Source organism: Babylonia areolata, chromosome 26 (assembly GCF_041734735.1).
Source record: "Babylonia areolata isolate BAREFJ2019XMU chromosome 26, ASM4173473v1, whole genome shotgun sequence".
Lineage (NCBI taxonomy): Eukaryota > Metazoa > Mollusca > Gastropoda > Neogastropoda > Buccinidae > Babylonia > Babylonia areolata.
This window is the reverse complement of record NC_134901.1, coordinates 10,461,801-10,482,404: the sequence shown is the minus strand read 5'-3', so window position 1 is coordinate 10,482,404 and position 20,604 is coordinate 10,461,801. Positions and strand designations below refer to the sequence as shown.

At 45.7% G+C, this 20,604-nt stretch overlaps 1 protein-coding gene across 11 annotated transcripts in view; it reads right to left on the bottom strand.

Moving 5' to 3' along the window:
• The window catches only part of LOC143300445 (CD109 antigen-like), a 153,263-nt gene that overhangs the window by 54,048 nt on the left and 78,611 nt on the right, over positions 1 to 20,604 (bottom strand). For 5 of the 11 annotated variants that reach the window (XM_076614109.1, XM_076614111.1, XM_076614107.1 and 2 more), the window contains exons 16-18: positions 19,991 to 20,173; positions 18,504 to 18,647; positions 17,598 to 17,736 (exon numbers count right to left, since the gene is read on the bottom strand). In XM_076614109.1, the coding sequence (XP_076470224.1) occupies positions 17,598 to 17,736; positions 18,504 to 18,647; positions 19,991 to 20,173 (466 nt within the window). Of the gene's footprint in view, positions 1 to 992; positions 1,126 to 2,555; positions 2,659 to 5,621; positions 5,734 to 9,423; positions 9,548 to 10,386; positions 10,523 to 14,797; positions 14,922 to 17,597; positions 17,737 to 18,503; positions 18,648 to 19,990; positions 20,174 to 20,604 lie in introns of all 11 variants that reach the window. The other 6 variants (XM_076614117.1, XM_076614112.1, XM_076614118.1 and 3 more) reach the window with 6 other exon arrangements.

Below are 20,604 nucleotides of genomic sequence, written 5' to 3'. Positions count from 1 at the left end.
CCCTTACTCCAAAACAGATCACTGTAACCCTTACTTCAAAACTGATTCAAAATAGATCACTGTAACCCTTACTTCAAAACTGATCACTGTAACCCTTACTTCAAAACAGATTCAAAATAGATCATTCTAACCCTTCCATCAAAACAGATCACTATAACCCTTAATTCAAAACAGATGAATGGGCTTAACAGCCCAGTGGTTAAAGCACTGGACTTTCAATCTGAGGGTCCCAGGTTCCAATCCGGGTCACAGCTCATGGTGGGGATTTTTCTGATCTCCCAGGTCAACAAATGTGTGGACCTGCTGATACCTGAACCGCCTTCGTGTGTTTGTGCATGCAGAAGATCAAAAACACTCCAGTTCAAGATCCTGTAATCCATGTCAGCATTCCGAGGTTTACAGAAACAAGAATAGACCTGCCATGCGTCCCCTCCATCCCCGGAAAACAGAGTATGACTGCCTGCATGGCAGGCTTAAAAAGAGTCATACATGTTAAAACCCACTCATGAATACCCGTGAACGTGGGAGTCGCAGCCCACAAACACAAACATAAAAAAGAAAACTCCAACACAGATCATCATAACCATTTCTTCAAACAGATCACCACACAAACCTCACTTCAAAAACAGATCACCATAACACCTACTTCAAAACACCAAAAGCCCCTACCTATGAACACACAAAAAAAGATACAACTCCAATACAGATCACCATAACACCTACTTCAAAACACCAATAGCCCCTACCTATGAACACACAAAAAAAGATACAACTCCAATACAGATCACCATAACACCTACTTCAAAACACCAACAGCCCCTACCTATGAACACACAAAAAAGATAAGACTCTAATACAGATCACCATAACCCTTACTTCAAAAACAGATCACCGTTCCCCTTACTCCAGAACACCAATACATATAATTATACAGATATGCAGGCTGCGGCTACTCTGAACAGTACACGTGCAGCCTCATTCCAGCTCCTCACCCCACTGAGGCACACTCCTTGCCCTGGGCATCATGACCATCTCCACAGGGCCATGACCACCCAAGCCCAGCAAGAAAGGATGAAAAGGTCCCCTTTCCCACACAGCGTCCGACACGATCACCAACCCCATGTTCTGAACGACACAACCACCACCAGCACATAGAGGGCGGAGTTTTCGGGGTTATTGATGTGATGCGTGGGTTGTTTTTTTTCTTTTGAGGTTTATTGTTGTTGCTGTTTGTGTGTGTGTGTGCATTTAAAACATAATCAGAGTTACTGATAATGAAATCCTTCTACCGTGATCTTAAAGTTTGTATCCATATGCAATTCAGAATGAAGCTGATTCCGCTGTCAAAAGAAGACCCAACTAACACACACATGCCGTCTCTCCACATTAAGACAGAACAAATGGCATTCATTCACTCCTGCACATGCAAAAAGAAACAAAACAAAAAACAACATTAACACAATACATCGCCTGAAGAAAAAGTACATGCAGATGATAAACAGAAAAAGCCTGTAAAGAAATGTTTGAAATAAAAAATATATATTAAGCCAACAACAAAAATCACCACCACATTCCAAACAAAACAACATATTTTACAACAACAAAAAATCCCTCATGTTGTGGATCTGCAGGATGTTCAGCACTGTATTTTAAGCTCGGCATCTTTACTCCCACAATTAAGGGATTAAGGACACTTAAACTGTAGTAAAGTCAGCACCCATACCGACCTTAACTCACTCAGTACGGCCAGTCCTCTCTTCTCCTCTACACAGACCCTTCGGATGTCCAGTGGGTGTCTGAATGACCCAACCTTTAGCTTCCGTCATCAGAATTGTGGTATTCTTTGTCAACATTCACCTCTTCAGTATAAGAGCCTTCCGCTTGCAATATTTTGATGATGGTAACTGGGGTGAAACACTGTTAACGTCGTCTCTTTCGCCATTCGTATGGAGAGAGTTAACACTCAGCCAGCAGCTGCCGGGGATTTTTCAAATTCTAAAATTCTCATGGACCTTCAAACCAAAAGCCTCATGCCCAAACTACTCAGCAAAAAAGACCCATCTTTCTCTCTCTCGCTCTCTCTCTCTCTCTCAGACAAATTGGAAGAACAGGCCATGCCTAAAATCTTAATCCTCGAATAAAAAAACGTTTTGACTTCTGAGTGCTGTTTTTTCTTCTTCTTTTTTTCATATAGAAACAAGGGTAGTGTTTTCTGAAATGTTATCAACCAAGCCAAGTGTGGAAACAGGGTAAAGAAGACAAGTTGCTCAGTCTGCTCACACGAGAGTATCGTCATTAAGAAACTGAATTAGTAAGAAAAGGGAGATAAAAAAGTGAAAAGGCAAAAGAAATGGTTAATAAATGAGACTGTACCAGCGTAAACAAACAGGCAAGTGAACCAGTGTAAACCGACAGGGAATTATTCAACTGTAAACCGACAGGGAAGTGTACAGGTGCAAACCGACAGGGAAGTGTACAGGTGTAGACCAACAGGTAAGTGTACACGAGTACAGCCCAAGCACCCCACCCCAGAATGGGCGGCACCCCAAAACTACCTTTCTCTCTGGGAACAGCAGCAATTTCCGGCTGCATAAAGTGCACAATGGGATACTCCAATTCCAACACTGCCACATCCGCAACAGTCCTCAGCCCCACTGCCTGTCACGTTCACACACACACACACATACATACACACACACACAGAGCCACACACACACACACACAGAGCCACACACACACACATACATACACACACAGAGCCACACACACACACACACACATACATACACACACAGAGCCACACACACACACACACACACACACACACACACACACACATACAGCCACACACAGCCACACACACACACAGCCACACACAGCCACACACACACACACACACACAACACACACACACACACAGAGCCACACACACGCACACACACCAACACACAGGGAAATCACATGAAGTCATGGACACATTATCACACAGACATCAATGGAAGCTGCCAGTGCCTGCCCTGAAACATATAAACCCAGGGAAAAAAAAATGACACTGATATCAGGAACGAAAACATCCCAGACAGCATATGAAAAGGAGAAGTTTCACTCCAACAGGCACTGCTCTCCAAGTTAATTAATTAAAGGTTAAATGGTTACGGGTCCCACAGCCTTTTTTTACAGCCTTCAGGGCAGTCAATTCACATCCACTGTGTTAACTCACTCAGTACGGCCAGTCCTCTCTTCTCCTCTACACAGACCCCTCGGATGTCCAGTGGGTGTCTGAATGACCCAACCTTTAGCTTCCGTCGTCAGAACTGTAGTATTCTTTGTCAACGTTCACCTCTTCCGTATAAGAGCGTTCCACTTGCAATATTTTGATGGTAACTGGGATGAAACACTGTTAACGTCGTCTCTTTCGCTGTTCGTATGGAGAGAGTTAAGGGGCTCGTGGGGCACAGTCCTCTCCTTCCCGAGTGCAGTGAGAAATTTGGAGTAAAGTCCCTTTCCCTAAGACACAGCATCACGCCGGAACGCGGCCTCAAACCTTAACCACCGGTGACAGAAACATACAAACAAGCCTATCAACATAGACATACAGATTGACTTTTTAAAACAAAACTAAATACAAAGACTAAAAAAAAAATTTTAAACACAGACAGGACAAACAAACAATGGGTGCTTCTATAAGATTGTGAACTCATTGCAAATTTTTGCAATTATTGAAAATAAATTACCACCCATAAATGGAAAGGGGTAGATTAAATTTAATCTATAAACAAAAAATAAAAAAATAAAAAACCAGACTCACACACACAAAGACTAAACAAATAATTGGTGCTACCAAACGTTTGTGTATCAACCGTTATTGAAAACAAATTAATTCAAAAGAGTTAGGTCTGGAGGACACTTTTGAAAGGCCTGAGTGCAGGGATTTCGTTCAAAGTCTAAGGTCCAGAGACAAGAGACAGACTGACTGGCAGCCAAATGTGGACTGTCGGAATCTGAGTGGATCTGAAGCTGATAACAGACAGCAAGATGGGGTGTGGAGGTGAAGGCAGTTGCAGAGACAGGAAGGGGAACACAGAATAACAGTATATCAACAACTTTGCTCACAGCACACACACACACACTGAAGCCAAGAAGAGCACACGTAGGATTCAGATCTCTGACACCAAGCACAACTGAAGCACACTTTACATGGACAGACCACCACACCATGGAGCAATGTTCCACACTGCACTGTGTGTGACATGAAGCACACATGACTTCCACACTGTGTGTGACATGAAGCACACATGACTTTCACACTGCACTGTGTGTGACATGAAGCACACATGACTTCCACACTGTGTGTGACATGAAGCACACATGACTTCCACACTGTGTGTGACATGAAGCACATGTGACTTCCACACTGTGTGTGACATGAAGCACACATGACTTCCACACTGTGTGTGACATGAAGCACACGTGACTTCCACACTGTGTGTGACATGAAGCACACATGACTTCCACACTGTGTGTGACATGAAGCACACATGACTTCCACACTGTGTGTGACATGAAGCACACGTGACTTCCACACTGTGTGTGACATGAAGCACACATGACTTTCACACTGCACTGTGTGTGACATGAAGCACACATGACTTCCACACTGTGTGTGACATGAAGCACACATGACTTCCACACTGTGTGTGACATGAAGCACATGTGACTTCCACACTGTGTGACATGAAGCACACATGACTTCCACACTGTGTGTGACATGAAGCACATGTGACTTCCACACTGTGTATGACATGAAGCACACATGACTTCCACACTGTGTGTGACATGAAGCACATGTGACTTCCACACTGTGTATGACATGAAGCACACATGACTTCCACACTGTGTGTGACATGAAGCACATGTGACTTCCACACTGTGTATGACATGAAGCACACATGACTTTCACACTGTGTGTGACATGAAGCACACGTGACTTTCACACTGCACTGTGTGTGACATGAAGCACACATGACTTCCACACTGTGTGACATGAAGCACACATGACTTCCACACTGTGTGACATGAAGCACACATGACTTCCACACTGTGTGACATGAAGCACACATGACTTCCACACTGTGTGACATGAAGCACACATGACTTCCACACTGTGTGTGACATGAAGCACACATGACTTTCACACTGTGTGACATGAAGCACACATGACTTCCACACTGTGTGTGACATGAAGCACATGTGACTTCCACACTGTGTGACATGAAGCACACATGACTTTCACACTGTGTGTGACATGAAGCACACGTGACTTCCACACTGTGTGACATGAAGCACACATGACTTTCACACTGTGTGTGACATGAAGCACACATGACTTCCACACTGTGTGACATGAAGCACACATGACTTCCACACTGTGTGTGACATGAAGCAGTCACATCAGCTGACAACAGGCTGAGATTCCACATGAACAAATGGCACCTCCTGCGTGCGGAACTAAAGCAGACAACAAAGATGGCGAGCTCTTCCACGGCACAGAATGTGCCAGAAAAGACAAAGACAAAAGATAAGGTAATTGTTTCTTTTTCATCCCATGGGAAACTTAATACCTTTCACCATGCCTGCGATTTCCTCTTTGTTTTTCATCACTTCAGATGGAACCATGGACGTAGGACCTACCGTGTCCATGTTAACATTGGCAATCACCTTCACACCCACCCTCTGCCACAGACAAAAAAACATTGGGATCATTCTTTTTTTCTTTTTCATGTGGAACGAATCAGGTGCTGTCAGAAATTCTTCCTTCCTTCATTTGCGTTTGTGGCAAGCACCTCCAACATTCTCGCGCAGACATCTACGAGAGGGCTGATCTATATTTCCACTTTTTTTTTTCTTTTTTTCTTTTCTTTTTTGTTTGCTGTTTTGTTGTTTTTTGGGAGTGGGATTTTTTTTTTTTTGTTTTTTTTTTTTGTGGTGCCTCATCATCTGCACCATTTCAGTGGTGTTACTCTATCTCTGATCGTTCAGTCTCCCTTACACAAAGCCTCACTTCGGTCCGTCTGTCACAGTCCCAGTGTCAGCAGTCTTCAGGGACCAAACTATCAATGTTTGACTGCCAGAAGGTCACACACCACAGGAGACCCTGCACTGCTGCTAGGTCACTTCAGAGGTGTTCACAAAGGGTGCAGGTCTGCATCTGCTGACCCCTCCACTGCCTGCCAGTTACTTCTTCCTCTTCTGTGATCGTGGGCTGTGTGGCTCATTCACACATTTGTACCAGCCTGCTTATTACTTGCACGACTGATTTTACCCCACTAAGTAGACAGCCAACTTCAGTTTTCTGGGGGTTGTCTGCCCAGTAAAAATCAAACCAGCATTCTTTGAACTTTCTGCATCAAGCAGCACCTTGGGCAAGCTGTGGGTAGGTTTTACACATACAAGCTCAAGATCTAAAAGGTCTTGAATCAATCTGGAAGACAACAGGAAAGGAACGATGACCAACACTCACACACTGTCTCAAATCATTTCATCCACACACAAAAAAACGCATTTAATCAACGGTCACCCTTAGCACCGTGATATCAACCTCTTCCCCATACACTTCTTCTCCATCGCACACACTCTGCAGTCATCAATACATCTGCTGGTCACTTCTGGTGTCAGTGCATCTGCTGGTCACTTCTGCATTTAATACATCTGCTGGTCACTTCTGAAGTCAATACATCTGCTGGTCACTTCTGCCGTCATTGCATCTGCTGGTCACTTCTGCAATCAATGCATCTGCTGGTCACTTCTGAAGTCAATACATCTGCTGGTCACTTCTGAAGTCAATACATCTGCTGGTCACTTCTGCCGTCAATGCTCTGCTGGTCACTTCTGCCGTCAATGCATCTGCTGGTCACTTCTGCCGTCAATGAATCTGCTGGTCACTTCTGCCGTCAATGCTCTGCTGGTCACTTCTGAAGTCAATACATCTGCTGGTCACTTCTGCCGTCAATGCATCTGCTGGTCACTTCTGAAGTCAATACATCTGCTGGTCACTTCTGCCGTCAATGCATCTGCTGGTCACTTCTGCCGTCAATGCATCTGCTGGTCACTTCTGAAGTCAATACATCTGCTGGTCACTTCTGCCGTCAATGCATCTGCTGGCCACTTCAGCAGACTTTCTTTGCCCAGAAGACTTGCAATCATAAACAGCTGTTGTTTTTTTCTCCATTAATGGAAAGAAGATAACGTTTAAAAAAACAATGAAAGCTAAAGAGAACTGGGTGTATTCATTCTAATTTAAATAAACTTCTTTTTTTTTAATCAGTGGACAACGTCTGCCTTCTGCAATCACTATGGTGATAATAAAATAAATGTTTAAAAAAAAACACAAAAAAAACATCCAGCAGCCGTTTGCTACACAGACTACACTTGCGCAATGGCACTGTGAAATGCCAAACTGCACTGCTAAGTGTAACAAGTAATATAACAACAAAATGCACAGCTAAGTGTAACAAGTAATACAGCAACAAAATGCACAGCTAAGTGTAACAACATCGACATCAATATGCAATTTCAGCACATCGTAAAACAAATCAACAAAGAAAAAAAAAGCACAGTAAAGTGCAACAAAAGACAAACATAAGTGCAGGTTTCAAGTACCTCAATAACAAAAATCATATCATCAAAATGCACAAAGAACTACTGGTGTCGTGACAAGCAGACGTTGCGGCAGGCAGGACATAACGATGCAACTAGCAGAACAATACCAGACATGTCCATCACATGTCCATCGGTAAAAAAAAAAAATGACTGAAAGGACAAAAAAAAAAAAAGGCATCAATGAGGTTTTCAAACATAATCTTTCATTCCAGGTGAATAATGCATCTTTCTTCACACCGCAGGCAAAACGTCAGCAAGTCCCAAGCTTTTTCAAGCCATTCATGCACGCTGATCATCTTTCATGTGAGTATCTGCAAGCACCTCAAGACATACATAAACGTCAGCGTGCGTATGTGACATTGTGAAATGGTAGGGAAGGGAAGACTGCACATGACATCTACATGCTGATCATTACTATTACAAAAACAACAACACTGAAACTATCATCAAAAGAACAAAGCCAATGACCGTGTGTCTGTCAAGCGTTAAACCAGTCACAGAAACAAACTCGTCAAACAGACTGGGGGGTATGGAGGGCATTTTTCTTCGTCAAACACTGGCGACCCAACAAAGCGTAAGGCAAAAGTCATTCCACAGCAGGGAAGGAAGCAAATGGGGTCTTTCCCTGTCCCTAATCCATCCCCGTCCCCCACACCCCGTTCCATGTACCTGCATCATCTATCACACCCCCTGTCCCTAACCCACCCCGCCCCCCACACCCCTCTCCATGTACCTGCATCGTCCATCACAGTCCCTGTCCCTAACCCACCCCGCCCCCCACACCCCTCTCCATGTACCTGCATCGTCCATCACAGTCCCTGTCCCTAACCCACCCCCACCCCGCCCCCCACACCCCTCTCCATGCACCTGCATCGTCCATCACAGTCCCTGTCCCTAACCCACCCACCCCGCCCCCCACACCCCCCTCCATGTACCTGCATCGTCCATCACAGTCCCTGTCCCTAACCCACCCCCACCCCGCCCCCCACACCCCTCTCCATGCACCTGCATCATCCATCACAGTCCCTGTCCCTAACCCACCCCGCCCCCCCACACCCCCCTCCATGTACCTGCATCGTCCATCACAGTCCCTGTCCCTAACCCACCCCGCCCCCCACCCCCCCCCTCCATGTACCTGCATCGTCCATCACAGTCCCTGTCCTTAACCCACCCCGCCCCCCACACCCCGCCCCGCCCCCCACATCCCCCTCCATGTACCTGCATCGTCCATCACAGTCCCTGTCCCTAACCCACCCCGCCCCCCACACCCCTCTCCACGTACCTGCATCGTCCATCACAGTCCCTGTCCCTGTCCCTAACCTGCCCACCCCCGCCCCCCACACCCCCCTCCATGTACCTGCATCGTCCATCACAGTCCCTGTCCCTAACCCACCCCCGCCCCGCCCTCCACACCCCGCTCCATGTACCTGCATCGTCCATCACAGTCCCTGTCCCTAACCCACCCCGCCCCGCCCCCCACACCCCCCTCCATGTACCTGCATCGTCCATCACAGTCCCTGTCCCTAACCCACCCCCGCCCCGCCCTCCACACCCCGCTCCATGTACCTGCATCGTCCATCACAGTCCCAGTCCCTAACCCACCCCGCCCCCCACACCCCTCTCCTTGCACCTGCATCGTCCATCACAGTCCCTGTCCCTAACCCACCCAGCCCCGCCCCCCACATCCCTATCCATGTACCTGCTTCATCCATCATAGCCCCTGTCCCTAACCCACCCCTGCCCCCTACACGACTCTCCATGTACCTGCATCGTCCATCACAACCCCTGCGTTGGCACGCATGACTTCCATTTCCATATGACGATGACGGAAATAAATGCGTCGGAACTCCTTCAGGCCTACGTCCCCCAGAACCTTCAGGCCTGCATTCTAGCAACAGTACAACTTCCTTCAGTTCATGTGGCTGAGAGACAGAGAAACAGAGACGGAAAGACAGAGAGAGAGACAGGGACACAGAGACAGGGACACGGAGACAGGGACACAGAGACATGGACAAAGAGATAAATAGAGAAAGACAAAGAGAGAGAGAGACAAAGAGACAGACAGCGAGCGAGGAACAGGCGGCCGACCATATCAGGACTGCTGAGGGCAATGTCATCGAACAAATCATACAAAAATTCTACCAGGGCTGAGGTTGCTTACATCAAAGCAATCTCAGCTTGAGTGCCAAGTCTTGATAAAGCGTTCAGAAATTTCCCCAAATCTACGGAAAACACAGATGACAATGCACGATGCTGATTTGACAAAAAATGCAACGCGAATGTTGATCTGACAAAATCAAGGACTGGACAGGGATGGCCTCCCCATATCTTCTCTAGACGGCTCCAAACCGAACAGTGTGGAGGAGGTTGGTCTCTTCAGCCCTCATGTCCCCCAGGATTACTCCATAGTTGAGGGACTGATGATGATGATGATGATGATATGCTGATCAGTAATATTACAATACAACATGCTGAAACAATCATCAAAAGAACCAAGCAAATGCAGGTGTCTTTCAAATGTTTGGGGGGAAAAAAACAAAAAAACCCATCAAGCAGACAGGAGGGGGATATTTTTTTCTCAGTGAGGCAAAAGTTGGTCAATGTCATTCCACAGTAATAAGACAAAACAGTGTTGGACAGGAAGGAAAGAAAGCAGACCAGGTCTTTCCATCTCCTTTCCTTTCCTCCCCCCCACCCCACCCCCTACCGTGACCCAACCCCACCTACCACTCCAGGTATCTGCATCCTCCATCAGAACTCCTTCCAAGGAATAGTCATAAGAATATTCAGAATATGAATATTCATAATAATCTGGTGAGAAGTCCCTCATGTCCACATTCCCCAGAACCTTCAGGTCCGCATCCTAGCGACAGTAAAACCCCATTCAGTTCAACTGGCTGAGAAAGAGATAGAGAGAGAGAGAGAGAGAGTGGAGGGAGAGACAATGACAGACACACACAGCAAGCATGAGCGATGAGAGAGAGAGAGAGAGAGAGAGAGAGAGAGGCTGCCGGACATATCAGGGCTGAAGACAGTGTCATGGAACAAACCAGTCTGACACCCAAAAACCATCACCAGGGCTGGGCTTGCTTACATCAACCGATCTCAGCTTAAGCATCAAGTTTTGGTTTGTTTTTGTTTTTGTTTTTTTGCTGCACCATCATCTACACCATTTCAGTGGCATTATTCTCATGCCGCTCATTACAAGTCCCCCATACACAGCCACACCTGAGTTCATCTGTCGCAGTCCAAATGCCAGCAGTCCACGGGGAACCATCAATGTTAAGTCGCCAGGAGGCCACACACCAGAGGAGAACCTGCACTGCTGCTGAGTCACTTTAGTGGTGTTCGGTAGTGCCTGTTCTGATTTAACATACATAAGATACCACCTACTACACCCCCTACAGACGACAATAATGGCTTAGTCACGGAGCCAAGACTGAGTAAGCGTCTACCCCCAGAGTGGAGACCGCCACCACGTTCCTCTCATGGCATGTTTTACCACAGCCTTAAGAATTTTCCCCAGATCTGTGGAAACACAGGCGACGATGCAGGAGCTGGTCTGACAACATCAAGGACTGGACGGGGGATGACCTTCCTGGACCTTCTCTAGACAGCCGCCAGCAGAACAGCATGGAGGAGATCGTACGTCTCTTCAGCCCTCATGTCTCCCCACTGACTACCAAGTTGAGGGACTGATAATGATGATGATGATAATGATGACGATGATGATGATAATGATGACAATGGCGATGATGACAACAATGATGACGATGATGATGATGATGATGATGATGATGACGATGATGATGATAATGATGACGATGGCGATGATGACGACGACGATGATGATGATGATAATGATGATGATACTGATGACGATGGCGATGCTGACGACGACGATGATGATGATGATAATGATGACGATGATGGTGATGACAATGATGATGGTGACGATATTACCGTAGACTAAGGAACATGTTTTAATTAGCTATGTCAACTCAACGCTGCTAAGATCTGCTTATGGCAGCAACTCAGCCCTAGTAAGAACAACATAAAAAGAAAAAAAAAAACAACTCTGGTTTCATCCGCACAAAGAAAACCCTGCAAGAGAACGCTGAGCACAACAACAGTCATTTTACACAATCTAAACCCAGAACATGCCTCTGGCAAAGGGCTGCTTCTGTCCCATACCTCACCACACAATTCAACACACACAAACCTGGAAAGAATTACATTATTAAATACAGGACAGTAAACTGGGTTTTTTTTTTAATCAATCAATACACATATATGCCAATTGGCGAATTTGGGCTAAAAAACCCCCAAAAAAGCAGGAAAAAGAAACACACAATAAAAGTGCCTGATAATCATGTGCAGAAAGGGGCAATAAACATATACAAGGATACACTGGAATATTTGGGTTGTTGTAGGGTTACAAAAAGAAAAAAAAAAAGGTGGATCAGTTTCACACAATGGTTTTTATTATTGTTCTTTTTCTTTGGGGTGGGTGTGGGTGTGCAAGGGGCGTGGCAGGATTGGTTTTCCTGATGAAGGAAGAGCAGTGAGGAGAGCAAAGAAAAGCATCAGTTTCAGCTTCCAAAGGAAAGATAACAGCTGCACCACACGTGAAGTAAGGCTGTCCATCAGTGAGCGACATGAAGCAGACTACAGTCCGTTTCTCGTTCCCGCAATATACCTTGAAGCTCAGCGCCACCCCCACCCTGGGGTCTGGCCAAAACACTGGCTGATCCTCAACGGCCATGTCCACATTTGCCAGAACCCTCAGGCCTGCTTTCTGCCATGAGTACCAAATAAACAGATAAATAAATAAGTAAATAAAGCACACGATCATGGCACCAGTCTATTACCTGTTACCTATCACCTATCTCTTGACTTCTGCTGATGTCGTTGGAGCACCAGAGAAGGCAGCGCCATCTCCCTCCTCCAGGAGAGATCTGACTCACCAGCAGACCAGATCACGAGGAGAGATCTGACTCACCAGCAGACCAGATCATGAGGAGAGATCTGACTCACCAGCAGACCAGATCACGAGGCAAGATTTGACTCACCAGCAGACCAGACAATATGTGCATCATCCAAGGAATGACCCACCCACTACACCACCACCACCAGCGCACAGGGACATGATCCACAGCAACGATGGCCACAACTGGCCACTGCAACATATCTGATCCTAATCTCTCGCCACAGATCACAAAGGGAAAAAAAGAAATCACGAGCGGTACCTCTAACACACATGGACACCTTAAATGCTATCATTCAAGGTACCCTAGCACACATAATATAAAAAATATATATAAAGCCTTGATGCCTAACCCTGCATTTTTTATCATGTCCAGGTCGATTCAGCTCCTCTGGTATTGCTCTTCATTTCAGGACAACACCATGACACAACACTTCTCTCAGAAGGCAGATGGCTGACCTTCTTTCAGACAGACGTCTGGCTTGGCTCAGCTTAACCTAGCCTAGAAATCAACTGCAACTGGTGGTTTTATTCAACTGTTAAGGAAGATCACTATAAAAACTCAAAAAGAATATCCAAAACGGTAATCAATCAAAGTCATATTGTCTCAATATTCACCACCATGCTTTTTTTTTTTTTCAACATATCTTTAAAGTGGCAATTCAGGGTTCCCCACTAATAAATGTGCATTAGAGAACCAAAAAATGTAGATACTTTGCAATTTGGGGGCACTGCTTCAGCTAAAAAAAAACTAAATTAAAAAAACAGAAATTCAAATCTATTTTCCTATAAATTTTCAAACAGAGAGAGCAAAAAAAAAGCTTTAAATAAAACTTAGCACTTCTGCTTATAAAAGAATGCAGCAAAAAAATTTAAGTTTGGTTTGCTTTGCTTCGTTTTTTGTTCTTTTTTGCCTGCTCAGGCAAAAGCTGCAAACAGTATGGTGCAAGAAGATAGTTACTCTACAGTGAAACAAAGCTGTCACTCAAGGTATCCAGGTGATCACTGTCCATGAAGCAAAGCTGTCACTCAAAGTATCTAGGAGATCACTGTACAGTGAAGCAAAGCTGTCACTCAAATTATCTAGGTGATCACTGTCCATGAAGCAAAGTTGTCACTCAAAGTATCTAGGAGATCACTGTACAGTGAAGCAAAGCTGTCACTCAAGGTATCCAGGTGATCACTGTCCATGAAGCAAAGCTGTCACTCAAAGTATCCAGGAGATCACTGTACAGTGAAGCAAAGCTGTCACTCAAAGTATCTAGGAGATCACTGTACAGTTAAGCAAAGCTGTCACTCAAAGTATCCAGATGATCACTGTCCATGAAGCAAAGCTGTCACTCAAAGTATCTAGGAGATCACTGTACAGTTAAGCAAAGCTGTCACTCAAAGTATCCAGGTGATCACTGTCCATGAAGCAAAGCTGTCACTCAAAGTATCTAGGAGATCACTGTACAGTGAAGCAAAGCTGTCACTCAAAGTATCTAGGAGATCACTGTACAGTGAAGCAAAGCTGTCACTCAAAGTATCTAGGAGATCACTGTACAGTGAAGCAAAGCTGTCACTCAAAGTATCCAGATGATCACTGTCCATGAAGCAAAGCTGTCACTCAAAGTATCTAGGAGATCACTGTACAGTGAAGCAAAGCTGTCACTCAAATTATCTAGGTGATCACTGTCCATGAAGCAAAGTTGTCACTCAAAGTATCTAGGAGATCACTGTACAGTGAAGCAAAGCTGTCACTCAAAGTGTCCAGGTGATCACTGTCCATGAAGCAAAGCTGTCACTCAAAGTATCTAGGAGATCACTGTACAGTGAAGCAAAGCTGTCACTCAAATTATCTAGGTGATCACTGTCCATGAAGCAAAGTTGTCACTCAAAGAATCTAGGTGATCACTATACAGTGAAGCAAAGCTGTCACTCAAAGTGTCCAGGTGATCACTGTCCATGAAGCAAAGCTGTCACTCAAAGTATCCAGATGATCACTGTCCATGAAGCAAAGCTGTCACTCAAAGAATCTAGGTGATCACTATACAGTGAAGCAAAGCTGTCACTCAAAGTATCCACGTGATCACTGTACAGTGAAGCAAAGCTGTCACTGAGAATCAAAGGAAGCAAAACAGACAGCGTTTCGTTGTCTCCACAAAGTACCTGCTTCTCCAAACAGGTTGTGATGAGGAACATTGACGTTTGCCGACATGGGACGATTAAAACCAATCCAGCGATCAGACCTGTCCTTCAGGCCCACGTCTGCCACGACCTTCAGGCTGGCAGCCTGCCAAGAGAACAATGGACAGTTACAACTGTGTAAAATCATCAAGCAGTTCTTTTTTCGCAAACTGAAGCAGATGAAGCCACAAAGATACGACGTGGGGGAGCTTGTCAATTTCCGATGTTTCCAGACAGCATCCAATGCTCTCCACTCGAAGCAAGAACGGAGGGAAAGATTTTGACACACCAGGTACACAGAGGACTGAAGACTGTTCTCAGTTCATATGTACCCTTAACAGGGACATCAACCCCTGTTATACCAGCATTATTGGTGCACATCAGCTCTTTCTGCAGACATGAACTGCCAGTACATCAGCATTATTGGTCCACTTGTACCCTTACCAGACATAACCACTGGTACACCAGCATTATTGATGCACATAGCCCTCATCAAGAACATAAACTGCCACTATGCAAGCATTACTGGTGCACATGTGCTCTTATGACATGTACCACTGGTTCACTAGCACCAATGGTGCACATATACCGATTCCAGGGACACGAACCCCTAGGTAACTGACATTACTGGTGCAAATGTACCCTTGCCAGGGACACGATACACCAATTCTACCAATGTTACCAGTGTGATTTGTGCACTCATGGTCTCTGGTGAAACCGAAGGGTTGTGGCCACTCTTCTTCAATTCATAAAAATTTCCTTCCCATTTTCTGCTGACCTGCAGTTGGGCCAAGATGTCTGAAGACAAACATGCTACTGTTCAAAACAATGCACAGAAGATTAGAGACAGACTGGATAGTTTGGGTTGTTATGGTAAAAAGCAAGTGAACATCAGGATTGCAAGAGCAAGTGCAACCTTTGGTAGACTCTATGCAAATGTCTGGAACAGAAGAGGCATTGGTCTTGAGACCAAGCTAAAGGTCTACAGAGCAGTAGTTCTCCCCACACTACTGTACACCTGCGAAACTTGGACAGTGTACCAACGACACGCCAAGAAGCTGAACCACTTCCACACAACATGCCTCAGGAAGCTATGACCATTTTTACCCCGCCATGTAGGCAGCCATACTCCGTTTTCGGGGGTGTGCATGCTGGGTATGTACTTGTTTCCATAACCCACCGAACGCTGACATGGATTACAGGATCTTTAACGTGCATATTTGATCTTCTGCTCGCATATACACACGAAGGGGGTTCAGGCACTAGCAGGTCTGCACATATGTTGACCTGGGAGATCATAAAAACCTCCACCCTTTAACCACCAGGCGCCGTCACCGTGATTCGAACCCAGGACCCTCAGATTGACAGTCCAACGCTTTAACCACTCGGCTATTTAGCCTGTCGTATGATGACAACCTTTGGAAACGCATGTTTGCAAACAGTCAATCTGGCATGGCACGAGAACTGCGCAGACTCCCACAGCTGTAGTCTTTGGTGATTGTACCTTTAACATGAACAAACGCAGAATACCCTAGACTTTTCTAACAGACACATGCACCACTTCCTGCTGCTGTGAGCTCAAGACCACAGGTGGTTTCAGTTTCAGTAGCTCAAGGGGGCGTCACTGCGTTCGGACAAATCCATATACGCTACACCACATCTGCCAAGCAGATGCCTGACCAGCAGCGCAACCCAACGCGCTTAGTCAGGCCTTGAGAAAAAAAAGCAAATAAGTAATGGATAAATACATACAAAAGAACTACTACTAATAATAACAATAATATGTATAAGGCGCAAAAACTTGATGAAGTCAACTATAAGTGTTAAAAAAAAAAAAAGTAATAATAATATTAATAATAATAATAATAAAATAAATAAATAAATAAATCAAATAAATAAATAAAAAGACAATAATAATGATAAATAAGCAAATAAATGACAATGTGATAATTGATCTTTTAATACATCCGAGAGTTTTTACAAAGGCCACAATTTCTCATGATGGTATAAAGTACACCTGACCTGGAAAAAAAAAACACACGAAAACCTGCAGGCAGCTGTGATGAAATACATGACATGCAAAGTGTGTCACCACACACTGATATTCATACATCAAAGGGTGAAAGGTTAGGCTGGCAAGGTCAAGGGTCATCACAAATCTTTCTTTGGGAACAGCTGCAAATGTGGCAACTAATTAAATCAACACCCGCAACACTGTACAAAATATCACCGCAGATTGTACAGTGAAACAAATGCGTAGATCAGGTCATCAACAACCACATCAGCATGACAAACACTTTGATCACTTGGTTGGTTTTCTAAACAGGACTCCAGTTAAAATGACACAGAACATACACACACCATATGCTCATGTCAACCTTCACACTTAAAGACTACACTGAAGATACACACACCCATGTATCTATGCTCACTAACACCACAGGAAAGCCTGTGTGTCTTTAAAAACTGCTTATCCCCTTTTATCTTTCTTTTCTCTCTTTTTCATTTCATCAGCCCTCAGCTTCTTCGTCTGAGCGCTGTGGCCAGTCTCACCTTGCCAGGTCTGTCAAAGAGAGCTTCCAGGTTGGAGAGAAAAACTGCCTGCAATATGCTGTAACCATCACCACAAGCACTGGTGAAAACACTGGCACTGTACACAGTCAAGCTCACTCCCCAGAAACCTTGGTGAGTACAGCACAGCAGCCTCAGTCAGTGTGACAGTGCAGAGCATACACCCCCAGCCCCACCCCCGCCCCGGCCCCTCCCTCCTCAATGGGCTAACCTGAGTCAACACCATCCACAGGTGGTGCTTGTACCTCCGCAGGCATGGCTTGAAACATCACAGCAGGCCCATCAAACATCATTACAGGATCCTCAGGCTTCCACATGCTTACATTCCCCAGCACGCTCAGACCGACCTTCTGTGGAACAACACAGCAGTAAGTCAAAGGTGTAGTCAGGTAAAGGGAGAAAGACCTGCACCCTGATTTCCTCCCTTTACACACACCCTCCCTCCCTCCCTCCCTCCCAACATCACTGTGACCACCTTCTTTCCTTCCAGTCTCTCCTGGCTTCCAGCGACTCAACTTTATCTTCGTGATCTGTCCAACTCCAACTCCCACTTCTAACACCAAAATTTAGGGGTGTGTCTCTCCTCTTTCCCCTCCCTCTGTTTGCCTCAAAGGGGTTAATCATCACGACTGCATGGTGCTCTGATCCCAACAACACGCAAGGCCATGTATGACGTAAGAGCACTGGGTTGATGCTGACTGAAGAACCTTTCACTCAACACAGGAACACAGCACTGAACTTCAAAAGAGGCAGTTTCAGTTTCAAGGTAATGTCAAAGCGTACGGACTGATCCATGTTGGTGTCACCACACCTGTTCTAACAAAACAAACAGAACAGGTAGATACCTGACCTGGGCACAGGCCCAACAAGCTGGTCAGGGCCATCAGAGCCTGCCCTTGGCTGGGATAAAACATGACATGAAGTCAAATTATTCTTAAATATGTGAAATATACTTAAATATTCCTACATAATCTTATGTGATCTCTCTGTTACGCTCAAACATAATCACCTCTTTTTAAGGGTATATCCTATGTTTGTCATGGGTGACCTACACAACCACATGGCGATTTCATCATAAGAGATAATAATCTTGACTTGATAAACAAAGTGAACCAACCTTGAGCAGTTCGCCAGTGGAGGTGAGGCCAGCCCCGGGAAAGGGGCCAGGCCAGATGGAACGCTTGCCTCGTCCAAAGGGCATCGGCCCACCCTGCGAATCGCTGTCATCGCTCAGCTTGAATTTCTCCAGCTCACTGTCCACCTGCACAGGGCCGGGTCATTGCCATGGTGAAACACAGGTGACCGCGGGTCATCGTCATGGTGAAACACAGGTAACAGTGGGTCATCGTCATGGTAAAACACAGGTGACAGTGGGTCGTCGTCATGGTAAAACACAGGTGACCGCGGGTCATCGTCATGGTAAAACACAGGTAACACTGGGTCATCGTGTGAAACACAGGTGACAGTGGGTCATCGTCATGGTAAAACACAGGTAACACTGGGTCATCGTGTGAAACACAGGTGACAGCGGGTCATCGTCACAGTGAAACACAGGTGACAGCGGGTCATCGTCACACAGGTGACAGCGGGTCATCGTCACAGTGAAACACAGGTGACAGCGGGTCATCGTCACAGTGAAACACAGGTGACAGGGGGTCATCGTCATGGTAAAACACAGGTAACACTGGGTCATCGTCACAGTGAAACACAGGTGACAGCGGGTCATCGTCACAGTGAAACACAGGTGACAGGGGGTCATCGTCATGGTGAAACACAGGTGACAGCGGGTCATCGTCATGGTAAAACACAGGTGACAGTGGGTCATCGTCATGGTGAAACACAGGTGACAGTGGGTCATCGTCATGCTGAAACACAGGTGACAGTGGGTCATCGTCATGGTAAAACACAGGTGACAGTGGGTCATTGTCGTGGTGAAAGACAGGTGACAGTGGGTCATTGTCGTGGTGAAATACAGGTGACAGTGGGTCACTGTCGTGGTGAAAGACAGGTGACAGTGGGTCGTCGTCATGGCGAAAGACAGTGGGTCATTGTCATGGTGAAACACAGGTGACAGTGGGTCCATTGTCAGGGGGAAAACAGGTGACAGTGGGTCATTGTCGTGGTGAAAGACAGGTGACAGTGGGTCGTCGTCATGGTGAAAGACAGTGGGTCACTGTCATGGTGAAACACAGGTGACAGTGGGTCCATTGTCAGGGTGAAAAACAGGTGACAGTGGGTCCATTGTCGTGGTGAAACACAGGTGACAGTGGGTCGTTGTCATGGTGAAACACAGGTGACGGTGGGTCGTCGTCATGGTGAAAAACTGGTGACCAACCTGGGTACAGCCGACTGACAGCTGCCTTAGGCGCTCATCATACGTTTCCTTATAATTCAGTCAGGCTTCAGTCACACACACACACACACACACACACAAACACACACACATTATCATTATTATATCATTATTATTACCATTAATATCATTATCATTATTACCAGTATCATTACCGTTATCATTGTCATTATTATTATTATCCTCCTCATTATCAACATTATCATTATCATTACTATCATCATCATCATCAGTCCAAAGGAGGCGGGCACCTTGGCTGGGGTGAGGTCAGGGTTCTTGTCCTGCAGGAGTAAGAGTGACTTGTCCACGGCCACCATGTAGACGTCGTGCCTCCCCACCGCCGTCTGCTCCCTGGGGTTGCTCCACGACACATTCACCCTGATCTCTGCGTCTGTGCCCGTCCTCTGCTCCGCGTTGCGCACACTGGGCCTCACCTGAACGCCAGCACCAACAGTGAACACAACAACACCTGAACGTCAGCATCAACAGTGAAAACAACACCTGAACACCAGCATCAACAGTGAACACAACACCTGAACGTCAGCATCAACAGTGAAAACAACACCTGAACAACACCTGAACACCAGCATCAACAGTGAAAACAACACCTGAACGTCAGCATCAACAGTGAAAACAACACCTGAACACCAGCATCAACAGTGAACACAACACCTGAACACCAGCATCAACAGTGAAAACAACACCTGAATGTCAGCATCAACAGTGAAAACAACACCTGAACGTAATCAACAGTGAAAATAACACCTGAACACCAGCATCAACAGTGAACACAACACCTGAATGTCAGCATCAACAGTGAAAACAACACCTGAACGTAATCAACAGTGAAAATAACACCTGAACA